Source organism: Dromiciops gliroides, chromosome 5, assembly GCF_019393635.1.
Source record: "Dromiciops gliroides isolate mDroGli1 chromosome 5, mDroGli1.pri, whole genome shotgun sequence".
Classification (NCBI taxonomy): Eukaryota; Metazoa; Chordata; class Mammalia; order Microbiotheria; family Microbiotheriidae; genus Dromiciops; species Dromiciops gliroides.
Genome location: NC_057865.1, coordinates 196,173,442 through 196,195,951, shown reverse-complemented (window position 1 = coordinate 196,195,951; position 22,510 = coordinate 196,173,442). Strand labels below are relative to the sequence as shown.

The window sequence follows — 22,510 nt, the reverse complement described above, 5'->3', positions numbered from 1 at the left end:
CTGTTAAGTGTCTGAGGCCGGATTTGAACTCAGGTGCTCCTGAATCCAGGGCCGGTGCTTTATCCACTGTGCCATCTAGCTGCCCCTCAACAACATTTTAAAGACAACTTTGAAAAGACTTAAGGCCAACATTAATCAAGAGCCAACCACAATTCCAGAGAACTGATGAAGCATGCTACCCACCTCCTGAGATGATGGAATCATCTCTCCCTTTGGATTAGATAGACAGGTAGATAGGTAAATAGGGAGAGAGACAGACAGACAGACATATCTCTATTTCAAAACATGTTGATGTAGGGGGCAGCTAGGTGGCGCAGTGGATAAAGCACCAGCCCTGGATTCTGGAGGACTTGAGTTCAAACCTGACCTCAGACACTTGACATTTATGAGCTGTGTAACCCTGGGCAAATCACTTAACCCCAATTGACCCCCCCCAAAGATGTTGATGTTAGAGACATAGACATGGACATATAGATCTATAGATAGATGTGGTCTTTGTTTTGCTTGGCTTTGCATTTTGTTAGAAAGGTTTTGCTGTTTTTTCCTGGGGGAGGAGAGGGAAGGAAGGAAAAAAAAAATTGTAATTCATTGAAAAAAAAATTTTAATTTTTTTCAAAAGAGTCATGTTGTCCTGTAACAAATTTTGCCCCATTTTAGTCCAGAGTGAGCTGAGGCTGGTGAAAACAGCTTGGGCAACAAAAAGAGCTTTTAGCTATACTGGGGGGGAATTTGGAACAAAGAAGGGATGAGGGGATGAGACCACCCTTGCTTACAGTGTATGGGTGACAGTATTGAACAGAGCACAGATGTTTAAGTCTTTGTTTTACTCCTATTTTCGCTGCCAGGGAAAATCACTGTTGCCTTTTAAAGGACAGGGGAAAAGGGACTCATAAGGAGGTGATATGAGAATAAAAGTTGATACCTTTATTAGCTGCCCTTGAAAAGTTCAAGTCAAAAGTACCACACCTTGCTCTTCATTCTGCTCTCTGCAGCCAAGAAGAGCATACGTATGGCTCCGATTATGCTAATAGAAACTTGTTTCCAGGTGCCCGGTAATTAAGGGCCCTTCTTCCCTTTCTTCTTCCCCTGATGTTCTTCCATTCTGACTTTGTGACATAGGTCTCTTCTCTTCAGATCCTTTTACTTCCCATTAAGATCCCTGTTTGGTTTGTTTTGTTTTGAGTGACATATCATCCAGAGAAGTACTTTAATAACTTTACTTTGGCAATGGCAGGCAGAAGAGAGAGCCAGGAAGTAGAGAGACCAATTAGGTTACTTCAATTGCCTAGATAGGAAGTAATGTGGAAAGCAAAGCAAGGAAAGAGGTCAATTTTACCGATGAATACCAATACAAAAATCTTAAATAAAATATTATCAAACAAATTAAAAGTATGTCAAAAAATCATTCACTATTAACAAATTGGATTTATACTAGGGATGCAAGATTGTTCTGTATAGGAAAACAATGAGTAAAATTAATGTAGCATAATTGACTCTAAACTCCACAAAGTCCTACTTTGATATGTCATCATGGTGTGGAGATGACCAAGAAAGTACAAGCTCTGGCAGGTTCTACCACACTAGAAGGGCTTTGGGTGGTCCCAGTAATGGAATGAGGCTGTTTTCCAAGGACTAACCTGGTCATTCACAGAGTCACTCATCAGTAGGCTGACAGCTGGCGACCTGGCGATGGTTATTTGTTTGTTTTTTACCATGGCAACCCATGACAAAAATTTAAATGGCCTTCAGTTCTATGTAGCCCCATTCCAGTTCTCCAATGATCATGTCAGAGTGCTGGGGAAAACAGCAGAGAATTTGAATCCTCAACAAACTTGAATTTGACTTTTTAATTATCTAAATGTGAAGTCCTTCTCCAATTACCAACTACTAGATATAATGCTAACGAAGTTTAATCATCTTAACGTCCATGTTATAAAGTAGAGATTCCTAACCTTTTTGGTGCCATGGAACCCTTTGTCTTTCTAGTGAAGGCTGTAGGCTAATGATAAGAATAATAATTTTAAATGTACAAAATAAAATACACAAGATTGCCAAAGAAATAAAAAACATTTAAATATTTATCAAAGTATTTTTAAAAGTTTATGAACCCCAGGTTAAGAAGCCTTTCTATAGAGGACAGGGGAAGAAAGAAGGACATTTCAGCAAATTGAAGAATGGCTGACAGATACTCCTAAAAAAGGCAAAGGAATTGGCAGAGTGTATTTTATTGTTCAACCAAAAACGACAAGAAATTTTAATTCATGGGACATGACATGGGTCATCAAATACTGAAGTTCTAACAATAAGTATTTGCAGAAAGATTGCTAAGAAAATAATTGCATCTATGGATAAAACACCAGGCCTGGATTCAGGAGGACCTGAGTTCAAATCTGACCTCAGACACTTGACACTTACTAGCTGTGTGACCCTGGAAAGTCACTTAACCCTCATTGCCCCACACACACAAAAAAATGCATCTCACACATTAACATCAGATACTGAGGATGAAGGGGTAAAGAAATTCTATGAAGAACTTGATGAGACATTCCAAATCAAATCAACTTAAACTCTGGCAAGGGAGGATAGGAAGAAATATATAGTAAAATATAGTTCAAGAGAAAGAAAAGAGGAACCAAATTCTGTGTAAATTACATAGAATTCTTGCAACTATATATGCTGAAAAAAAATGGCTAGTACTAAATAACATTATAGAGAATGAAATTGACTACACTGCAACAGATAGGAAAAGGTTTATTGTAGATATCTCTTGAGTTAGTTATTGGTACACAGCCAGACCACCCATTTGTCAAAGACAAGATGAGAATTTGTAATAAATAAGAAGAAAAAAAGTTTAAAAAAGATATGGTAAACAACTAAAAGGATCTAATGTTTAATTTTTTAAACAATAAAAAGGGGAAATGGGCAAGAAACAGCATCAGCACTGACAATAATTTCTTCCAGAAAATCAAACAATTGCAAATTAAATGACAAAACAAAGATACCAAAAGAGCTCAGAAAGCACCTTAGTTGATAAACATTTGATTTACTTGTCAAAAGAAGGGAGATGGCTACTAAAGGCAACTCAGGGATAAAATGTAAATTCATCTGTAAAAGCTTATAAAGAAGGAAGATGGATGATTGTGAGCAGAATCATCTCATCAAGTGGAGAGGAGCACTGGAGGGCTAAACCAGTCTAAAGAGAGCTTGAGAGGACCTACAATTAGGCAAAATTATCCTAAAAGCCTTCAAGAATAAAAACAGAGAATAACCTATATCAGATTACTTGCTGTCTTGGGGAGGGGGGAGGGGAGGGATGGAGAAAATTTTGAAACTAGAAATCTCATAAAAACGAATGTTGAAAATTATCTCTAAATGTAACTGGAAAATAATAAAATATTTATATGGAAAAAGAATAAAAATAGAGAGAAGACTACAAACAGAAGAGAAATGCAAAAGATTTTCAAAAAGTATTACAATAAACTGTTTTTTTCATCAAGGATAGTGGAATCAACCAGACTTGGATCTTAACATCACAATTCCTGAGGTACTCACAGAGGAAGGAGAAAATGCACAAAAGTAAATAAAGAGATAAAAAATAGCTGGATTGGACTAAGTGTATATCTATATCTGTCTATACACATATATATATGTGTGTATGTATGTATTATGTGTTAATGTGTTTATCAAGAGAGTCATACTTGAGGTGATAAAATACAAGGTATCTGAAGGAAAGAGAAAATAATTAAAAACAACAACAACAAAAAATCTTGTCAATGTGACTGAGAAAACCTTAACTACTGACCTACATCTATTCTCCCAGCTACAAAAAAATCTTTATCAAATGTATCTATTCATGAATTAAGGTCATCCCTGTTTGAGGGTATCAGTATCAAAGAATGAACCATATTTTTATTATCTCACAATTGACTGAAAGATGTAGAGAATATAAGATCCTAGTGTGTTTATTGTTTATTAATTGAGAAAAAACATTTTATTTGGTTAAAAAAAAACATTGTATTCTTAATGATTTGACAAAGTTCTTTATATATTTGAGATATGAGACCTTCATCTGAGAAACTGTCTATAAATCCCCCCCCCAATTTTCTGCTTTCCTTTTGATTTAGGTTACCTTTGTTTTGTTTGCACAAAAACTTTATAATTTAATGTAATCAAAAGTTTACAAAACTTTGTTTTCTACCTTGTTAATTCATAAATTGTTCACCCATCCATGTCTATTAATTAATACATTCCATTTTCTCCTAATTTTCTTGTAATATCTCTCTTTATATCTACATCATGTATCCATTTTCACTTTATCTTGACAAGCAGTGTAAGATATTAGTCTATGCCCAGTTCCTGCCATACTGCTTTCCAGTTTTTCCAACAATTTTTTTTACCAAATAATGAATTCTTATCTGAAAATCTTAAGTTGTTAACTTGTCAAATTATATTATTATATTTATTTGCTACTGCAAACTGTATGTCTACTCTGTTCCATTGATCTACCTTTCAATTTCTTAGCCAGTATGATAGTTTTGATAATTACTGTCTTATAATATAGTTCAAGATCTCATGCTTCTAAACATCCTTCCTTTACATTTTTCATTAATTCCTTTGATATTCTTGACTTTTTGTTCTTCCAAATGAATTTTGTTATTATTTTTTCTATTTCAGTAAAATAATTCTTGGTAATTTAATTGAATGTATAAATTAAGTTAGGTAAAAATGCCATTTTTATTATGTTGGCCCTACCTACCCATGAACAATTCATCTTTCTCCAATTATTTAAATCTGGTTTTGTTTGTATAAAATTTGTTTTTGTTTTTCTTTTTGCGGGGTAATGGGGGTTAAGTGACTTTCCCAAGGTCACACAGCTAGTAAGTGTCAAGTGTCTGAGGTCAAATTTGAATTCAGGTCCTCCTGAATCCAGGGCCAGTGCTTTATCCACTGCACCACCTAGCTACCCCCTAAAGTTTTTTTTGTAATTTTGTTTATATAGTTCCTGGGATTGTTTTAGCAGGTGTACTACCACATATTTTATATCGTCTAAAGTTATTTTAAGTGGAGGGTCTCTTACTATCTCTCCTTGCAGTGTTTTGTTTGTGATATATAGGAATGCTGATGATTTGTGTAGATTTACTTTATATACTGCTACTTTGCTAAAAATTATTTTTTTCAACTAACTTTTTAGTTTAGTCTTTGGGATTTTCCAAGTATATCATCATTATATTATAAAGATTATACCATATTTTAGGACCAAGGAATGCAAGGATGGCTCAAGATAAGGAAAACTATTAACATAATTAATTGTATCAATAATAAAAGTATTTAAAAATCATATGATTATATCAATAGATGCAGAAGAAGTTTATAATAAAGTACAACACTCATTACTGTTAAAAAAACACTTGAAAATATTGATACAAATGGATTTTCCTTTAATTGATTTTTTTTTAAGCATTTATCTAGGCCCATCAACAAGCATTATTTGTAATGGGGATAACAAGAAACCTTTCCAGTAAGATCAGGTGTGAAACAAGGATGCCCTCTATCACCAATATTATTCAATATTGTATTGGTAATTCTAAAAAAAGCAATAAACGAAAAAGAAATGGAAGGAATCAGAATAGGAAATAAGGTAATAAAACTCTCTCTTTTGGGTTTTGCTTTTCACTGTATCAGCTCAAAATTCTTAATTGATTGACTGACCTATATGCAAAAAGATCATAGATCTAGTGCTAGAAGGGACTCCAGAGGCCATTTAGTTTGATCTTTCATTTTACAAAAAGGGAAATGAGGCCCAGGGAGGTTAAGTGACTTAATTAAGGTAAAAATATCTCATTATCTAAAAAAAATAAAAAGAATTAGAGGTGAGCATAAGAAAGTAGCTTTTACAATTACAGCTGAGGGAGAATATTTAAGGAATAGAGAATATCACAAAAGCTGAAATGAATGATTTGTTATATAAAATGCTTAAGTTTCTACACAAATAAAATCACATCAGTTAGTATAAAAACAAAAGTTGTTAAAGAGGGAACATTTGTAAAAAAAAACTCTGATTTTTTTAAAAAAAGCTTTTATACATAATATATATGGAATTGACACAAATATATAAAACTATCTTCCCACCAATCATCAAAGGATATGAATAAAATTTTCACAAGGAGAAATGTGAACAATAGTTATACCAAAAAAAATTTCAAATGACCAATAAATGAAAATTAAAATATTTGGGTTTCACCTTATACCCATCCAATTATCAAATATGATATAAGACAGAAACAGTCAACATTCCAAGGGCTGTAGGATAACAAACACACTAACATACTCGTGTATGCATGTAACATATTGTTAGGTAACTATAGTTTTAGGTACCCATTCTGGAAAGCAATCACAATACCCATATCATTTTACCCTGTGATTGCATGGCTAGACAAATAGCATATCCCAAGGAAATCAAAGGCTGAAAAAGGCCCAATATATACCAAAATAATCATAGTAACCCTTTGTTGTAGCAGCAAAGAACAGGAACTAAAGTAAGTATCATCAATTGGGGAATAGGGTTTTTTTTTTTATTGTAATGCAACAAAAAGGAAAACAATACTAAAAAACTCAGATCAAAGTGCAATTACCAATCATGGTTCCCTCCTTTAAGTAGAGTAATGAGTAATGAAGGATCATGAGTGGTAAATGTTGCATTTAGTATCAGACAAGGTCCCTTGTCAGTTGATTTTGCTAAACTGACTTTTGTGATTCCAAGGAAAGGTTCCATGGGTCAGTTGGGAGGAGGCATATTGACAAGCGACTGTGGTGTTGAAGAAGAAGGAAGGAGAAGGGAGAAAGGAGCAGGGAGAAAGGACAAGGACAAGGACAAGGACAAGGACAAGAACAAGATGAACAAGAAGAACAAGAAGGCACTGGAAAAACCTCAAAGCATCATTGTGGACCTGAAGTAGGATGATGGCAGCAAAAATGGAACTAAGGTTATAGCAGTGGTTGTAGAAAGAGGCATAATCAAGAATTTGAGATGGGGAGTACCTGTGAAGGTTAAAGGAAAGGAAGCATTTAGTCTCTGGGTAATTGCATTCCATCTTAGAATCTATGAATTTTCCCTGGTTCTCTAATAATACAATGTTGTTGATTCATTAACCTCCCATGGGCTAGAGAGAGCAAACACCACCTAGCCTTTGACAGTTTCATAGCCAGAATGTTTGGTTGGAAGGTAGATGTACTACAATGCAGTGCCTCCCCCTGATGGCCAGTTAGTGCTGCCAGCCAACATTCTTAGGAAAGAATGGAGGGAACTGGCCATCCCTCAATCACCATAACAATTGTCTTTCTAGGGATGATGATTAAGAAAAATAATACGTAGCCACATCCAAGAAACCAACCATAATTTTTCCCCTCAAAATAAAAGAACTATGAAGTAAAAAGTCCCAATAAAGCTAGGTTCCTATCAGGAAGTGGTCCAACTTGTCAGAAGACCTGGGTTCAAATATTACTTCTACCACTTGCCACCACCTATGTGACTTGGGGTATATTATACAGAGGTAGCTAGGTGGTTCAATGGATAGAATGCTGGGCCTGAAGTCAGACTCATCTTCCTGAATTTAAATGTAGCCTCAGACACTTACTAGTTGTGTGACCCTAGGCAAGTTACTTAATCCTGTTTGCCTCAGTTCCCTCATCTGTAAAATGAGCTGGAGAAGGAAATGGCAAACCACTCTAGTATCTTTGCCAAGAAAACCACAATTAAGGGGGCAGCTAGGTGGTGCAGTAGATAAAGCACCAGTCCTAGATTCAGGAGGACCTGAGTTCCAATCCAGCCTCAGATACTTGACACTAACTACCTGTGTGACCCTGGGCAAGTCACAACCCTCATTACCCTTCTCCCCCCCCAAAAAAACCCCACCACAATTGGGATCATCATGAAGAGTCGGACACAATTGAAACAACTAAAAAAATTAAATTTCAGTTTCTCCATTTGTAAAATGGGGTTTGAATTAGATGTTCTGTAAGACCTCTCCTAACTCATCCGATTTTATGTCATTTCCATAGTCCCAGTGACCCCATTAAGTGCCAGATGAAAGTTGGTTTAATTTCTATAGCCTATTTTAATAATCTTGTTTTCCATCAGACACCAAGCAGATGAAACATTTGATCCATGTTGAGTGTAAAGTCAGTCCGCTCCAATTTTTTGCAATGTTATTTGTTGGTTTGTTAGTAATATAAATGTAACATTTTGCTTTTTGGAATATCAGATTCACATGAAATATGCCACATGCCAAAGAAAACTACCTTCACCCAAATACATGCAGACTTGCCTGGAAAGACTTACATGAATTGATGCAAAGTGAAGTGAGCAGAATCAGAACATTGCACACAGTAACTAACAGCAACATTGTACAATCATTAACCATGAATGACTTAGCTATTCTCAGCAATACAATGATCCAAGATGATTCCAAAGGAGCGCATGATGAAAAATGCTATGTATCTCCAGAGAAAGAACTGATGGGAGTCTGAATGCAGATTGAAGCACCGTTTTTCAATTTATTTTTTTCATGGGTTTTTGTTTTGTTTTGGGTCTGTGTCTTCTTTCGTAACATGACTAATATGGAAATGTTTTGCATGATTGCACATGTATAACCTTTACCAAATTGCTTACCATCTCAGGAAGGGAGGAGGGGAGAGGAGAAAGATAATTTGGAACTCAAAACTTTCAAAAATGAATGTTAAAAATGGTTTTTACATGTAGTTTGTGTGTGTGGGGGGGGTGGACAGACTTTTAAACAGTCTTTTAAAAAACAGACTTGCCATTGTATCAGGAAAATCTAAGACAAAAGTCATCTACTACAAAAAGCTCAAAGACCAAGGAACATTTCACCCACTGATGGTTATATGAAGCACGATGTGTGTGATACATAGAAGTAGTATGGAAAACAGCCTGGATTTGGAGTCAGTGAAGGAGAGTTCAAGCCTTGCCCCTCTCTCTCACTGTATCATTGTCCAAGTCACTTCAATTCTCTATAAAACGAAGGGATTGGACTCAGTGTCTACTTTAACTTCCTTCACACTCTTTTTCTTTAATAGGATCTATGAAATTTGGGAAATGTTTCCTTATCTCCTTCATTTTCTTAACCTTGAGGTGCAATTAACCATGAGTTCATTATGATTAAGCTATCACCACAAAGCTTGACAAATTCTACAATTAAACTGGAAGCCCTTCATAACATAGGGGGTGTTTGTGAGCATAACAAAGACCTCATTTCTCCATCATCTGTCATGGGACACAAAAAGAAAACTCAGGCAAGTCTTTTTTTTTTGGGGGGGGGGCGCCCTGCAGTCCAGGCCTCATTCCAAGGAACACAGTAGCTCTGCCTCATTATTGCTGCTAAATAGCAAAGTAATAAAGCACCGACCCTGGATTCAGGAGTTCCCGAGTTCAAATCCGGCCTCAGACACTTGACACTTACTGGCTGTGTGACCCTGGGCAAGTCACTTAACCCCCATTGCCCCACCAAAAAAAAAAAAATTGGCCAACCCTTTAAAAAGATAAAACTGATTAGGAATAAATGTAAAACTGTGTCTACAAGGGAGGGAAGTGAACCTAATGGTAAAGGGCACATCATCTTAAACCTACGTCTTCTTGCACAGTTCAGTTGAGCTAGGTCTATGGGGCAGGTAAAGTAGTCATGGCTCCTTTTCATGGTGCGCACATTGCACTTTCTACCCTAGCTGCATTTCCAGTAATACCTCACTCAGAATGCCACCAATCTACTCCATTTCACCTTTCCCAAAAGGCAGTCTCAGTCCACAACACACAGACAAGCAGAGAAGACTGAGGCTTGGCAGAGCACAATGGCCAACTAAGTCAGCAAGGGGACTCAAGAGGACAGTATGAAGTTTTACTGGTTCACTCAGAGGTTGATAGGGAAAGGAAAGTGTTGGACAGTGTGAGGGGTTGATAGCCTGGGAAGGAACTGAGGGGTGGGGACAAGGGAGTTAACAGCAGTTATGTTTATAACATCATGCCTTTGTTCCCAGTCCCTTATACTAAGCAACTTTTGCATTGGTGGATGAATGAATTCAAAGCTCATCCTCTCCACTGAGATTTAGGGAAGGGTCATACTGAGTCATTGCCATGAACCAAACACCACCAAGGCACTAAATGGCATTTGTCAGGGTGGTTATTAGTGATTCACAGCAGATGAAGTTAGAGAAGTGAATCTGTCATTTAAGCCTCATGGTATTTCAGAAAGTTCTTCCTTGCCCAAAGCAGTTTTCTCTTTTCTTGCAGCAGTTTAATGTGCAATAACGTGACTACCTATTTTTCACATCTTATTCTGAGTTGAAGCTGCCTATTTTGCTGATATCCTCTCACACCACACATTCTACTACCCTACAGGACAAAGGTACCCCAAATTCCATCCCCCTCTAAGCTATCACAAATAATTTCCGTGCTAGCATCTTTTAACATTAGGTCCACTGTACCCAAGTTTAGGACAGATGTGTACAAAGCTTATTTTAACTATACTCTTGGCAAATAAAGCCAAGAACAGAGATGATCAGAGGCTGTAGTTCACATATGAACTAGAGTACCACTTAATGGGAGAAAAAAAAAATTAGAACTTGGCCTAGATCTACTGTAAAGGGTATCAGTATTAAGACAGGTATAAGTTCATTCTAATCAGTCTAATCAGCTGTGGGCAATCCTTATAACTGGAAATATGGAAACATGAATTCAAATTTTTTACTTAAATCATTAAATACAAAATACCCACTGATCCTATAAACTTTTAACATCTGAATTTGAATTATCAAGGAAACATCAAGATCTTAAATTAAGAAGTATATACACAGAAAGGACACAAGATATTGTATATTGACTAAATTCTGATGCCCACCACAGGTAAAATTTCAAAGCCTTAGTAGGTCTGTGATCCCTGTGTAGGTTAGAGGTGATTTCCATAACCAGTAACTGGGATACAGGAATAGATAAGGGCACAAAAAGTCCTGTTAGACACTGAAGCAAAGGCTGAAAGCACCACAGATAAATCTGATACAATTATCTTTTGCCGATATAAATTCTGAAGTTTTCAGAAGCACTCACATACAGTATGCATTTAACTAATATACTTCTGCTGCCTCACCTTCATCAAATTTTAGCTAAGGAGGGGAATGGGGAAAGAAATGAGGACAAGGGGAGATCATCCAGATACTTCCAGCTTTCAGGAAGGCTTAATTTTGTTTCCCTTTTCATAGAGATTTTAGACCTGAGAACCGAGAGTTGTCTCATTTTACTAAAGAAACAGACCCAAAGAATTTGCGACTTGCCCAAGATCGTCATGGCAATTCACAAAAATGTCTTAGATTTTCCCAAAATACTGAAGTGCAGTAAAGCTATTCTTTCCCCTTAACCTCTAGCTCAGAACCCTGAACTAGAAGCACACCACAGAAAACCAGCTCTTTACAAGAATTTTTCTGCTACTGAATTAATGAATCTTGGATGATCTGATATTCTCTGAAAATTAGAATTACTCATGTCCTCTCACTGATTTGGTTAGGATTCATCAACCAGGATTTACAGACCATGATCAAAGTAAGAGGATTCCAAATTCGTTAAATGGAGATTGAATAACATTGCTCCCTCAGTCTTTTCCTAGGGCACCTCACTAGTTTTTCTTTATTAGTCTCTTTATAACCCAGATGATTAACACAGGTATGATGCTGCGCCTCAAAAGTATCCAGATTTCAGGAAGAGAAGAGAGATCAAACACAAAAGAACTACACTGAAGCTCCTTTTCCCTCAGAAGGTGAAATCATTTTATTTCTGAGAAAGTTCAATCATGCTGCACATTTTCCAATAGTTGTCACATAGTACATATAAAGCAGGAAATTTCTCCTCCCCACATCCTGAGAATACAGGACTGGCAAAAGAAAAAAATTAAACCACACCTGTAAAGGTTTAGCACCAGCATAAAAATAAAAACAAAGCATTTACTATAATTTCTTTGGTTGGGGTCCTTCCCTTTAGAGTTGGTGCCAAAATTTTCTCTTTCAATTCATAATAGCAAAATGGTAAAGCCAGAAAAAAACCACAGTTGCTGCTGAAATTGAGGAGGCTGTTTCTTTTCTTTCTATTATCTTTTGTGCAGACGTTCCAGGGATCTCAGCTTGCTGGTAAGGGTGTTGTTTTCCATGTTTTTAATTTAAGAATAAAAAAGTTTTTATCTCAAAAATCTTGGTTAGTTTATTTTTGCATTTTATTGCTTGGATGTATCTTTGGTGTTGGTAAAGCATTGAAAGTTTCTTTTTGGTTTTAGTACACCTGTAAAATAAGAGTCACACTTCAAATAGTTGAACTCAAAAGCGCAAGTCAAGTTCTCTGAAAACATAAAATGCACACATAACTTGAAGCCTAAAAGTGGCAACTTTAAAAATTTTCAGCTAGAAAGAAAGGCAGTTTATAATATAACTTTGAAAACACAGGTGGAAAAGTCTATTGTATAATCCAAAGCATATGACATCACTTTCAAAACAAATTTATATCAATTAAAAAGGTAAAAATTCAAGTGACTTGAGTTTCACTATAGCTCCCCACTTTATGGTGAAAGCTGTAGTAGAGGCAGAAATACAATAAACAAATGCCTCTTCTTCCTCCCCACCAAAAGGGCAGTTTTATCACCTACAAAAGGAACCCTGCACAGCTTAAGGCAAACAGTAGGCTGTGTCCAAACTGGGCAGGGCTGAGCCATTGTTCTGCAGGGCCAGGTACAGAAAAGCACTTATTAAATGCTACTTAATTGGCTACACTGGGGAATATTTTTTTTTTAAATCATAGAATTTCTCCTCCTACTTATGGATTAGAGTCACCAAGTCATATAATTGGCCACTAGGGGTCAGAAGAATAAAGAAAAACATCAGCTGTAATAAATGGTATTATTCTGAGAATGGGCAAATTTAGCTTAGAGCAAGAGTCTTCAGGCTACGAACGCCAAGTAGATTCAATTTTTAAGAGAAGGATTACAACCTTGAGAAGTCAGGGCATTTCCTGATTTTATTTTTTACCTGTAATGGTAAAGGTGCCTATAAAGAGCCAGACCTCACTCAGCAGTGCTTGGCTGAGTGGTTGGAGCAGGGTTTTCAGTTGGTGCTTCAGCCACCTTGGGAGAAAAGATGGGAGCAATCAGGTCAGACTGTTAATAAAGTTAAATAAAGTTAATAAAAGAAATAGCTTTTTAAAAAGCGAAACATCTGAAAAGCAAATGTACTCTAAATAGATTTGTCAACTACAAAGGGCAATATCAGCCTTTAGTAATTACCCATGCATGGGCCAAGAAATTTGCACCACAGTGGAAAATGTATTCCTCCAAAGAAAAAGAGGAGAGTTTGTCTATGGTCAGCAGGGTAGCAAGAGAAAATTAAAACCCAGGCCCTTACTTTAATTCCAGCACACTTTGTTGGACTAGATGATACCTGAACATGACATTATGAATGTGGTGGGTTTTTTAAGGTTTTAAAACACAATATAAATCCAATTATTATTATAATGAATATATCTCCCCATGCCTTTCTTTAAAAAAAAAAAAAAAACACTTAAAAGTTTTGAGTTCCAAATCTCATCCCTTCTTCCCTTCCTCTTCTTCCCCATCGCTGAGGTGGCAATCAGATATAGGTTATACATGTGCAATTATGTAAAACATTACCACATTCGTCATTTTGTATAAGAAATTTGAATAAAAGGGGAAAAAATGAAAGTGAAAATAGTATGCTTCAGTCTCTATTCAATCAATATAAAAAAAAATATTAAAAAAGAAAAGAAAAAGGGGTGGCTAGGTGGCACAGTAGACAGAGCACTGGCCCTGGAGTCAGGAGGACCTGAGTTCAAATCTGGCCTTAGACACTTGACACTTATTAGCTGTGTGACCCTGGGCAACCCCAATTGCCTCACCAAAAAAACAACAACAACAACAACAAAAAACAAATGTCGATCAATATCAGTTCTTTCTTTGGAGGTGGATAGTATGCCTTATCATTAGTCCTTTGGGATTGCCTTGCTCACAATAACTGCCATTGACAGTTATTCATCAAACCATATTGCTGTCACTGTGTACAACATTCTCCTGGTTCTGCTCACTTCACTATACATCAGTTCTTACAAGTCTTTCCAGGCCTTTCTGAAATCATCCTGTTTGTCATTTCTTATAGCACAGTAATATTCCATCACAATCATATGCCAAAGCTTATTTAGCCTTTCCAATTGATAGACATTCCTTTGATTTCTGATTCTTTGCCACCACGAAAAAAGGTGCTATAAATATTTTTGTGCAAATAGGTCTTTTTCTGGTTTTTTGGGGGGTTGTCTTTGAGATATAAACCTAGCAGTGGTATTGCTGGATCAAAGGGTATGCACAGTTTGATAGCCCTTTGGGCATAGTTCCAAATTGCTCTCCAGAATGGTTGGCTCTTTTTGCAACTCCACTAACAGTGGATGAGTGTCCCAGTTTTCCCACATCTCCTCCAACAACCAACATTTTCCTTTTTTGTTATATTTGCCACTCTGATAGGTGTGAGGTGGTACCTATGATTATTTAATTTTTTTGTGGGTCTGATTATTTTTTGAGTGGTTTCAAAACTTCTTTCAACCACCTGCATTTTCCACCCCCCACACATCCCCCATCAAAAAAAATGTTTGGTATAAGAGTTAACACATACCACATCAGGCCATGTCACCCTCCCAAATACTGAGACTTCTTGGATGCCAAACATGAACTGACCTTAACACCTAGTTATCAAGAAGCTAAAAAGGGGCCTGATTTGCTTGGGAGTGATGTTAGGGCTACCTCAAGATCAGCAGTACCTGGGTCTGTCTCTATACCCTTTCTTTAGGATGGTTCCCCTACCTCAAATGTGGGTGCCTTTCTTATGCTTGATCCCAGTGTAGTTTAGGGTACAAAAATTCATCTCTAGTTCTAAAAGAGAAGTCTACCCATTCTTTTATAGATTAAGAGGCTGTCATAGGATTTTGGACCATCAACAAACTGGTTTGTTGCTATGTTGAAATGTGAGATCCTCCTCAATGATCAAAGAAGGAAAATATTGCTGAAACAGTCAAATATATCACTATAAGAATTATAAGAATGAAAAATTAAGAGGGAGAAAAAGGCAAAATTAGAGTGTTGGACTTTTGACATAAGAAAACTCAAGTTTGAATCCTGCCCTAAGACACTTACAAACTGTGTGACCCTAGGCAAATCACCTAAAGCCCTCTCAGCCTCAGTGTCCTCTCATCTATAAAATGAGGCTAAGAACATTTGCTTCATGGAGGTGCTGAGAAAATCACAAGAGTAGACAACTAGACAGTGTTTCTCAGCCTTTAAAGTATCATATAAAATGCTAGCTACTATTTTCTGCAACACTTCAGTTTTACAGCTGAGCGACCAGTTCCTGAAGGGCCCAACAACTTGGGCAAATTATGAGCAAGCTGGAATTAAAATTCACATATCAAAATTCCCAGACTTTTTTTTACTCTATCACTCAAATACTAAAATAGATCTGGGATCTCACTGACTCAGGAGTTCAATGCTGCAGATTGCTACCCATCTATGCCTGCCTTCCCTGAGCAATTTTCATCCATACTTTCCTGTAAGTTTGCCATAGGGACTCCACCCAGTGTGCCAGAGATGTTCTTCCCTTTCTTCTGACATCTCAAGTACACCAGTGGAGACCTCTAGCTGTCTGCCTCTCCTTTCCTCACCCACCACATCCTTTACTCCTGTTCCTAAGAGTTCTCAGTTGGTTATATGCTAGAAGATGCTTACATCCCCATCCTACCCATGCAACTTGGTGATGCTTATTTTTAGCTTTTCGGAAGCAGTCATGATTAAAAAAAAAAAAACCCAAGATACCCATTTTCTCAGGGAAGGCACTGGATTACATAACCTCATGTTCCTTTCCATCTTTTGATCCCATTGAATTTGTTAGTTACCATGTGCAAGGTACTGAAAGTCATAAATTTCAAAGGAGAACAAGAGAGCAGGATAGCCCCCTTTGCAATCTTCATCACAGCGGGAACACACTTCAGCTGAATCAGTCTTTCTGCCCGTGTAACACAAACCATGTTTCTGCCCTTCAGCGGGAAAAGGTATCTATGGTGTCTGTGTTTAGATACCATGGACATTTTCCTTAGGTTGCTGAGGTACCCTCTTTAAGTTTCCCGTTTAACATATTAACATCTTATGAAAAGAGCACTAACTAATTTATCATTTGAATATGTAAAGTAGTCTCACAGGATAGTTATTTGACACCAAGAGTCTCCAACTCACTCATTTTACAAAAGGAATAGAGATGCAGAGACCAAAATGATCTGCCCATGGTTAGAGAATTCACCATTCCTTTGTAGGCAGTAAGCAGAGGCAGGATTCTAATGCAGAAGGCTGCTTTTTTCTACTCTACCCCAGACTTAGAACCAGGCGTCTATATCTCCATTATCCAGGTTGAACTGAACTAAAAACCATCTCTTTGACTTCTCCAAAGTCTACATTACCTCTTTGCTCTCTTGTGAAGAGGCATTTGGAGGACGAGGTCGGCGGCGATAGTTGTATGGGCGCCGGTATCCACGACGAGCTGATGGCTGTTGTGGGCCATTGGCCCCATGCTGGTTCTCCTTGTCTTCTGCCTCTCCGATAGCTGGGACAGGGCGTGGTCGAGAAGGGCCCCTACATAGGATGGCAAAAGAAAAATAAGAGCAATGGGCTAAATGGGGTTGCAGAATGGAGTGGGGGTTAAAAATCTGAACATTTTTTTTTTAATGTCAAAAAGTTTAAAATATGGCAAAAAAAAAAAGCTTTAGTTTTGTGGGGGTTTGGGTTTTTGTTTTTTTTTACTTGCTGGAACAGTTATGATTCGACTGAGACAATCAAATGACCAACATTAGCCACTCATAGCTCTATCTTGGAGAGTTGTAAAATTAGGCTACAGGAAGGGGCACTACCTCATACCTACTGGACTTGATAATAGGACAGCAGAGAAAAATGACAATGTTGTTGGGGATATGGGGAAAATGAGACATTAATACATTCTTGGTAAAGTTGTAAACTGATTCAAGCATTCTGTAGAGAAATTTGGAACTATGGCCAAAGGGCAATAAAACCATGCATACCCTTTGACCTAGTAATACCACTACTAGGGTGGTATCCCAAAAGAGATTTAAAAAAAAAAAAACAAAAAGTTGAATTTGAAATAGGGGAGATGCCCATCAATTGGAGAATGGCTGAATAAATTATGGGATGAGATTATGATGGAACACTATTGTGCTATAAGAAATGATGAGCAGGATGCTCTCAGAAAAATCTGGAAAGACTTACATGAGCTGATGCAAAGTGCACTGTATACAAAGTAACAGCAATACTGTAAGATGATCAGCTGTGAATGATTTAGTTATTTTCAGCAATACAATGATCCAAGACAACTCTTAAGGACTTATGAAAAATTCAATCCACGTCCAGAGAAAGAACTGATGGTATCTGAATACAGATTGAAGCATAATTTTTTTTAGTTCCTTTTCCTAAAGGATTTTTTGTCTGTTTTCTTTCACAACCTGACTAATGTGGAAATGTTTTGCATGACTACACATGTTTAAACTTATATTGAATTGCTTGAGTTCTTGGGGGGGTGGGGGGAAGAAGAGAATTTGGAACACAATTTTTTTTAAATTGACATAAATTTGTTTTTACATGTAATTTGGGAAAAAAATTAAATTCTAAATAAATGGGGGGGGGGAGAATTAGGCTCCAGGAGTCTGTAGGAACCAGGCCCCCATCTCCACCCCCACCACTTTCTACAGAACTTCTCTGCTTACTGCATGCCCGAGACACTGTGTATAAAGTAGACTGAAACCTCCAAATAAAAGTTATACTAACTCAACAAGATGCCTATATAATTTCATAGCATAATCTGGACAAGAAGGTTCATCTTTCCAATACCAATATTCTCTTGATGATGAAACACCATGATCTTAGAGGAACCAAAATTGCAGGTGACCAAAAAGGTAATAAAAAAATTTCTCTTCCTCTTTTTTCTTATTTGTTATAAGGGATAGCTTTTTGGGAGGGGAGAAGGAAGACAGGGAAATATTGGTGACAGTAAAAGCCAAAGATATCAATAAAAAGTGAATCTAATAAAATACGTGGCTGCAGACTACATTAGGACAAAGGACTTGGCAGCCTGGTTTAATTGTCAAGTGCTGGATTTGTAGTCAGAAATAGCTGGGTTTGACCTCTCTAAGCCCAAAGTTTCCTTGTTTATAAAATGAAGGTAAATAATAGGACCTATTAGTGCTTTATTTCAACCTGACTGTTGTGAGACACAAATGAAAATCATGTGCACAAACCGCTTTGCAAACATGAAAGTTCTATGGAAATATCAAGCACCACAATTACTACACATTATCCAGTATATGAGTGCCCCGAAGAGGGAGTGGGCTGCTCAGACAGCAGGAAGACCCTGGTTCTTCAGTGATATCCACAAAACAAGTATTTCTAAAGAAGGCCTTCAGCACAAAATAGAGAAGAAGATCCACCAAAAAGAGCTACAGACAACAGAAACAAAAGCTATGTAGGTATGCATGGGTTTTAATCATCAGCTGTGGAGGAAAACAAATGTAATCTTTTATTTATTATTTTGGAAATGGTAGAGAGTGACATACTACACTTTTTTCCAGTGTTCCAAGGAGAAGTCACTAGAAAATTCAGCAACCTAGGTACTCTGACACCATCTGCTTTCCCACAGTATACAAATGGACATCAAAGAGAAAGAGAAAATGAGATATCGGGAACCCCAGGTACTTTCACATGCCCGTCCTTTTCTTTTGCCCTCTAATCATGTAATTAAGTCACACAAAATAATCCCACACTGCCTTCTTGCCCCTGCATTCTAAAGCCAAGTGGATGATCAATCATTGCTACCTTCGATATCGTGGACGATAGTTGGGGTTCCGGTGTGCTGGTGACTGAAGTTGTGCTCCTTCTGAAACTCCATCCTTCATCTCCCCCATTTCACCACCCTAAAGGGACACAAGTAGGAGAGTCATGACAAACAACAAAAGACTAGCAGACGCGGCAGCTAGGTGGCTCAGTGGATGAAGCACTGGTTCTGGATTCAAGAGGACCTGAGTTCAAATCCAGCTTCAGACATCTGACACGTACTAGCTGTGTGACCCTGGGCAAGTCACTTAACCCTCATTGCCCAGCCCCCCTCCCTCCCCTGCTCCCCCCCAGACTAGCAGAGATAGTCAGTGCCTTCCCTAGAATACAGAAGTCAAAGTTATAGTCACAATCCAAAAGGACACAAACTATCTCAAGGGCAATGACCAACTTGTAAAGTCACTGCTATTGATAAAACAGCAAAACTACTGGGTAGGCAGAGAAAAGGAGATGGAGAATATTTCTAAAATTATATGCCAAGAAAAAATATCACCCAACTATCCAATTACACTAAAAGTATCTACTCCTTTATCCCAAAGCATCAAACAAGATTTGTAAAGTGTTGTGATTATAAAAAAACCCTCATATTTTAAGAAAGCAGATTATGGACTATATCCTCTACCTTATAAAATATGACCTGATACTCAAGAGAAAGGGATGGCAGTATACACTGACATTGGGACTTCCCTACAGAATGAAGACAGTACCACCAGGCAAGTCTTAAATACAAGTCTTCTTTTTCCCAACTCCTATTAATATGTTCCTACAATCATTTGTATTGAGGTAAGCAGGCTGATAGTGCTGGGCAGGAAGGAACCTCAGACCACCTACTCCATCCCTCATTTTATAGATAAGTGAGTACAGAGAAGTGCAAGAAGATGGAACGGCTGCCCCCAAATCAAAGATCAGACGTAGAATTTGAATCCAGGTAGTCCAACCTCAGAGCAGTGCTCTTTCTACTGTATAAAGCTAACTACAACTTCCTTGAAAGGGAAAAAAAGATTCATATATATTACACTGAAATTACTCACATTCAAAATTTTACATAAGCCAGATTTGGGGAAATTGTAACCCCCGATTCAAGACCAAAACAGTGATTAAATTGGCTTCCCTGTCTTGTATGATTCCAAATAAATATCAATGATCTAAGTAGGCTATTCCTTCTTAAGGAGAGTAGCCCTAAACCCCTCTCATCTTTTCAGGTCACTCCACTCTTGGTAAAATTCTTGTGGACTTCCAATTACTTCAAGGATCAAATACAAACTTCTCTGTTTGGCATTTCAACTTTTCACAAACCAGCTCCAACCTACTTTTTTCCAGCCCTAATAGACATCACTCTCTTTCACATGTGGTCTTTTCACTATGGCCTTTTTGCTATTGCTCTGTCACCTTCTCTTACTAAGAGGTTGTGTCCATATGGGCGCGCACGCACACGCACACACCTACCCATGCACTCACACACTCTTTGTAGCTCCCATCTCTGTGCCTTTATATACATAAGCTTGCTTAAAATGCCTCATGACCTCTGCCTCTTAGAATCACTAGCATCTTTTAAGGCTCAGTTTCAACCATTACTTTCTTTTTTGTATTCGGGGACAGTCTGAACCAAGTTACTTCAGACATCGCTTCCACATCTGAAATTTGGGACAAAGCACACAACTCCTGGCTTCCCCCTCTCTCTGGTGTCTGTGTATACTTGTTGCTGTTCAGTCATCTTTGAGTCATATCCGACTCTCCATGACCCCGTTTTGAGTTTTCTTGGCAAAGATACTGCAGTAGTTTGCCGTTTCTTTCTCCAGCTCATTTTACAGGTGAAGAAACTGAAGCCAAAGGGGTTAAGTGACTTGCCCAGGGTCACACAGCTTCTAAGTGTCTGAAGCCAGATTTGAACTGAGGCAGATGAGTTTTCCTGACTCTAGGCCTGGCACTCGATCAGCTTTGCCACCTAGGTGTCCTTCATCTAGTTGGGAATACAACAGATATGAAATAGAGAACCAACAACCTTCGTTTTTTCTGAACATCATCTACAACATACCTGATGCATACTTCAAGGCTATTAGTGATACCATAGTATCAGTGCCAAGAATGTGGAAGGACAGAGATAAATGCGAGTTATCAATTCTTGGTGCTGCAGAGTAAGTTTACAGGCAGCTTGTAAGATACATCTTCTCATTTTTAATACTCTTGAGCCAATTTGTTTTTCCCTTCAGACACATTACAAAAGCTAGAATGACTACAGCAGATAAAGACAGCAAGTTCAGAATGTGGCCACATATTATAGAACAGGTTCAACTAATGTCCTGCATGACCACAAGCAATAATAAGACAGGCAATTATAAAGACAAGCTACACAGAGCTGCTTTACATGAACTCAATGACTCTCCACAACAACCCTCTGAGGAAGAGAAGCTCCTCATGGTACTAGTAGTCCCATTTTACAAGACAGTAAAACAAACTGAGGCTCTGCAGTTAAGTGAACTTGTCCACAAGAAATATTGTTTATTCAGTGTCAGAAGTGAAGTGTGGACCTATGTCTCCCCCAAGTCCAAAGCTCTTTCCATTAGAGGAAAGGGAAGCCCTGGTTCAAGTGCCTATCTATAAAACCTAACATCCTCAAAGGTCTGGCAAGGAATAACTAAAAATACTCTGAGCAAACACAAGTGTTATGCAAATGCTAAATACTAAGTAGATGACTTCAAGTATGCAGTACTAACTCACTAAAAATAAAAGGCCACACAAATCCCACTGACTCCTCCCCATCTCCATTTCCTAGAAGCCCAGAGTGGTGCCCTAGAGAAATTTACTGTGTCATGCACTAAGTCCTCCCATATATGTCGTCTGCCAGTTATTTTTAGCATTCTTGTCAGGGGCAGCTGCTAAAGAAGGGGAGGAAGAAAACCAAGACATAAAAAGCACAACCATACATGTTGGACGAAAAGAAGCTGAAGAAAAAACAAATCAAATTATATAATTGGACGTCGGTGGTCCTAACCCCCTTTCCTATCTCTCCCTGTGCCTGCCTTACTCATCCTACACTTAACTTTCCAGTCTCCCTATAGCTTCAATCCATCAGAAGGTGCTCATTTCCCTAAACCATAATCCCAACTCTGGCTTCCTTTTCCTTCCTTCTCAGTTTTGACCCTATAATTTACCAGTTCAACCTCATGTTGTTCTCTCTGCCCAAATCCCTTACTCCTGTATTGTATTCACTCTTCCAATTGTGGTTACCCCCCTCATCTTGCCATTTTCCTGCTCATATTCACATGCAATTGCTGAATAGCACTTGAAGTCACTCCACTGTGGGCTGACTGGATCCACCAAAAATCTGTTATCTAATTCAATTGGGCCCTCACTGTAACAAGACAATCGCCTAACAGACTTTATATCACTCCCCTCTAGGGACTCAGAGCAGACCATACTCCATGCCTCTTAATTCCTTCTCTGATTGCGTTCTTCATGGAATCGATTTTGTAGAAGGCTCCTGAGCAGCCATTCCTTACTCTTGGAGGCAGCCATCATGCCCC

The 22,510-nt window shown here is 37.9% G+C and overlaps 1 protein-coding gene across 1 annotated transcript in view; it reads right to left on the bottom strand.

The window, feature by feature from the left end:
- Positions 1-11,802: 11,802 nt before the first annotated feature.
- YBX3 (Y-box binding protein 3) overlaps positions 11,803-22,510 on the bottom strand; it is a 33,227-nt gene continuing 22,519 nt past the window's right edge. Inside the window, exons 7-10 of the mRNA XM_043968652.1 lie at positions 18,969-19,066; positions 16,550-16,721; positions 13,072-13,166; positions 11,803-12,331 (exon numbers count right to left, since the gene is read on the bottom strand). Coding sequence (XP_043824587.1) covers positions 13,107-13,166; positions 16,550-16,721; positions 18,969-19,066 — 330 coding nt within the window. The 3' untranslated portion in view covers positions 11,803-12,331; positions 13,072-13,106. The remainder of the gene's footprint in view (positions 12,332-13,071; positions 13,167-16,549; positions 16,722-18,968; positions 19,067-22,510) is intronic.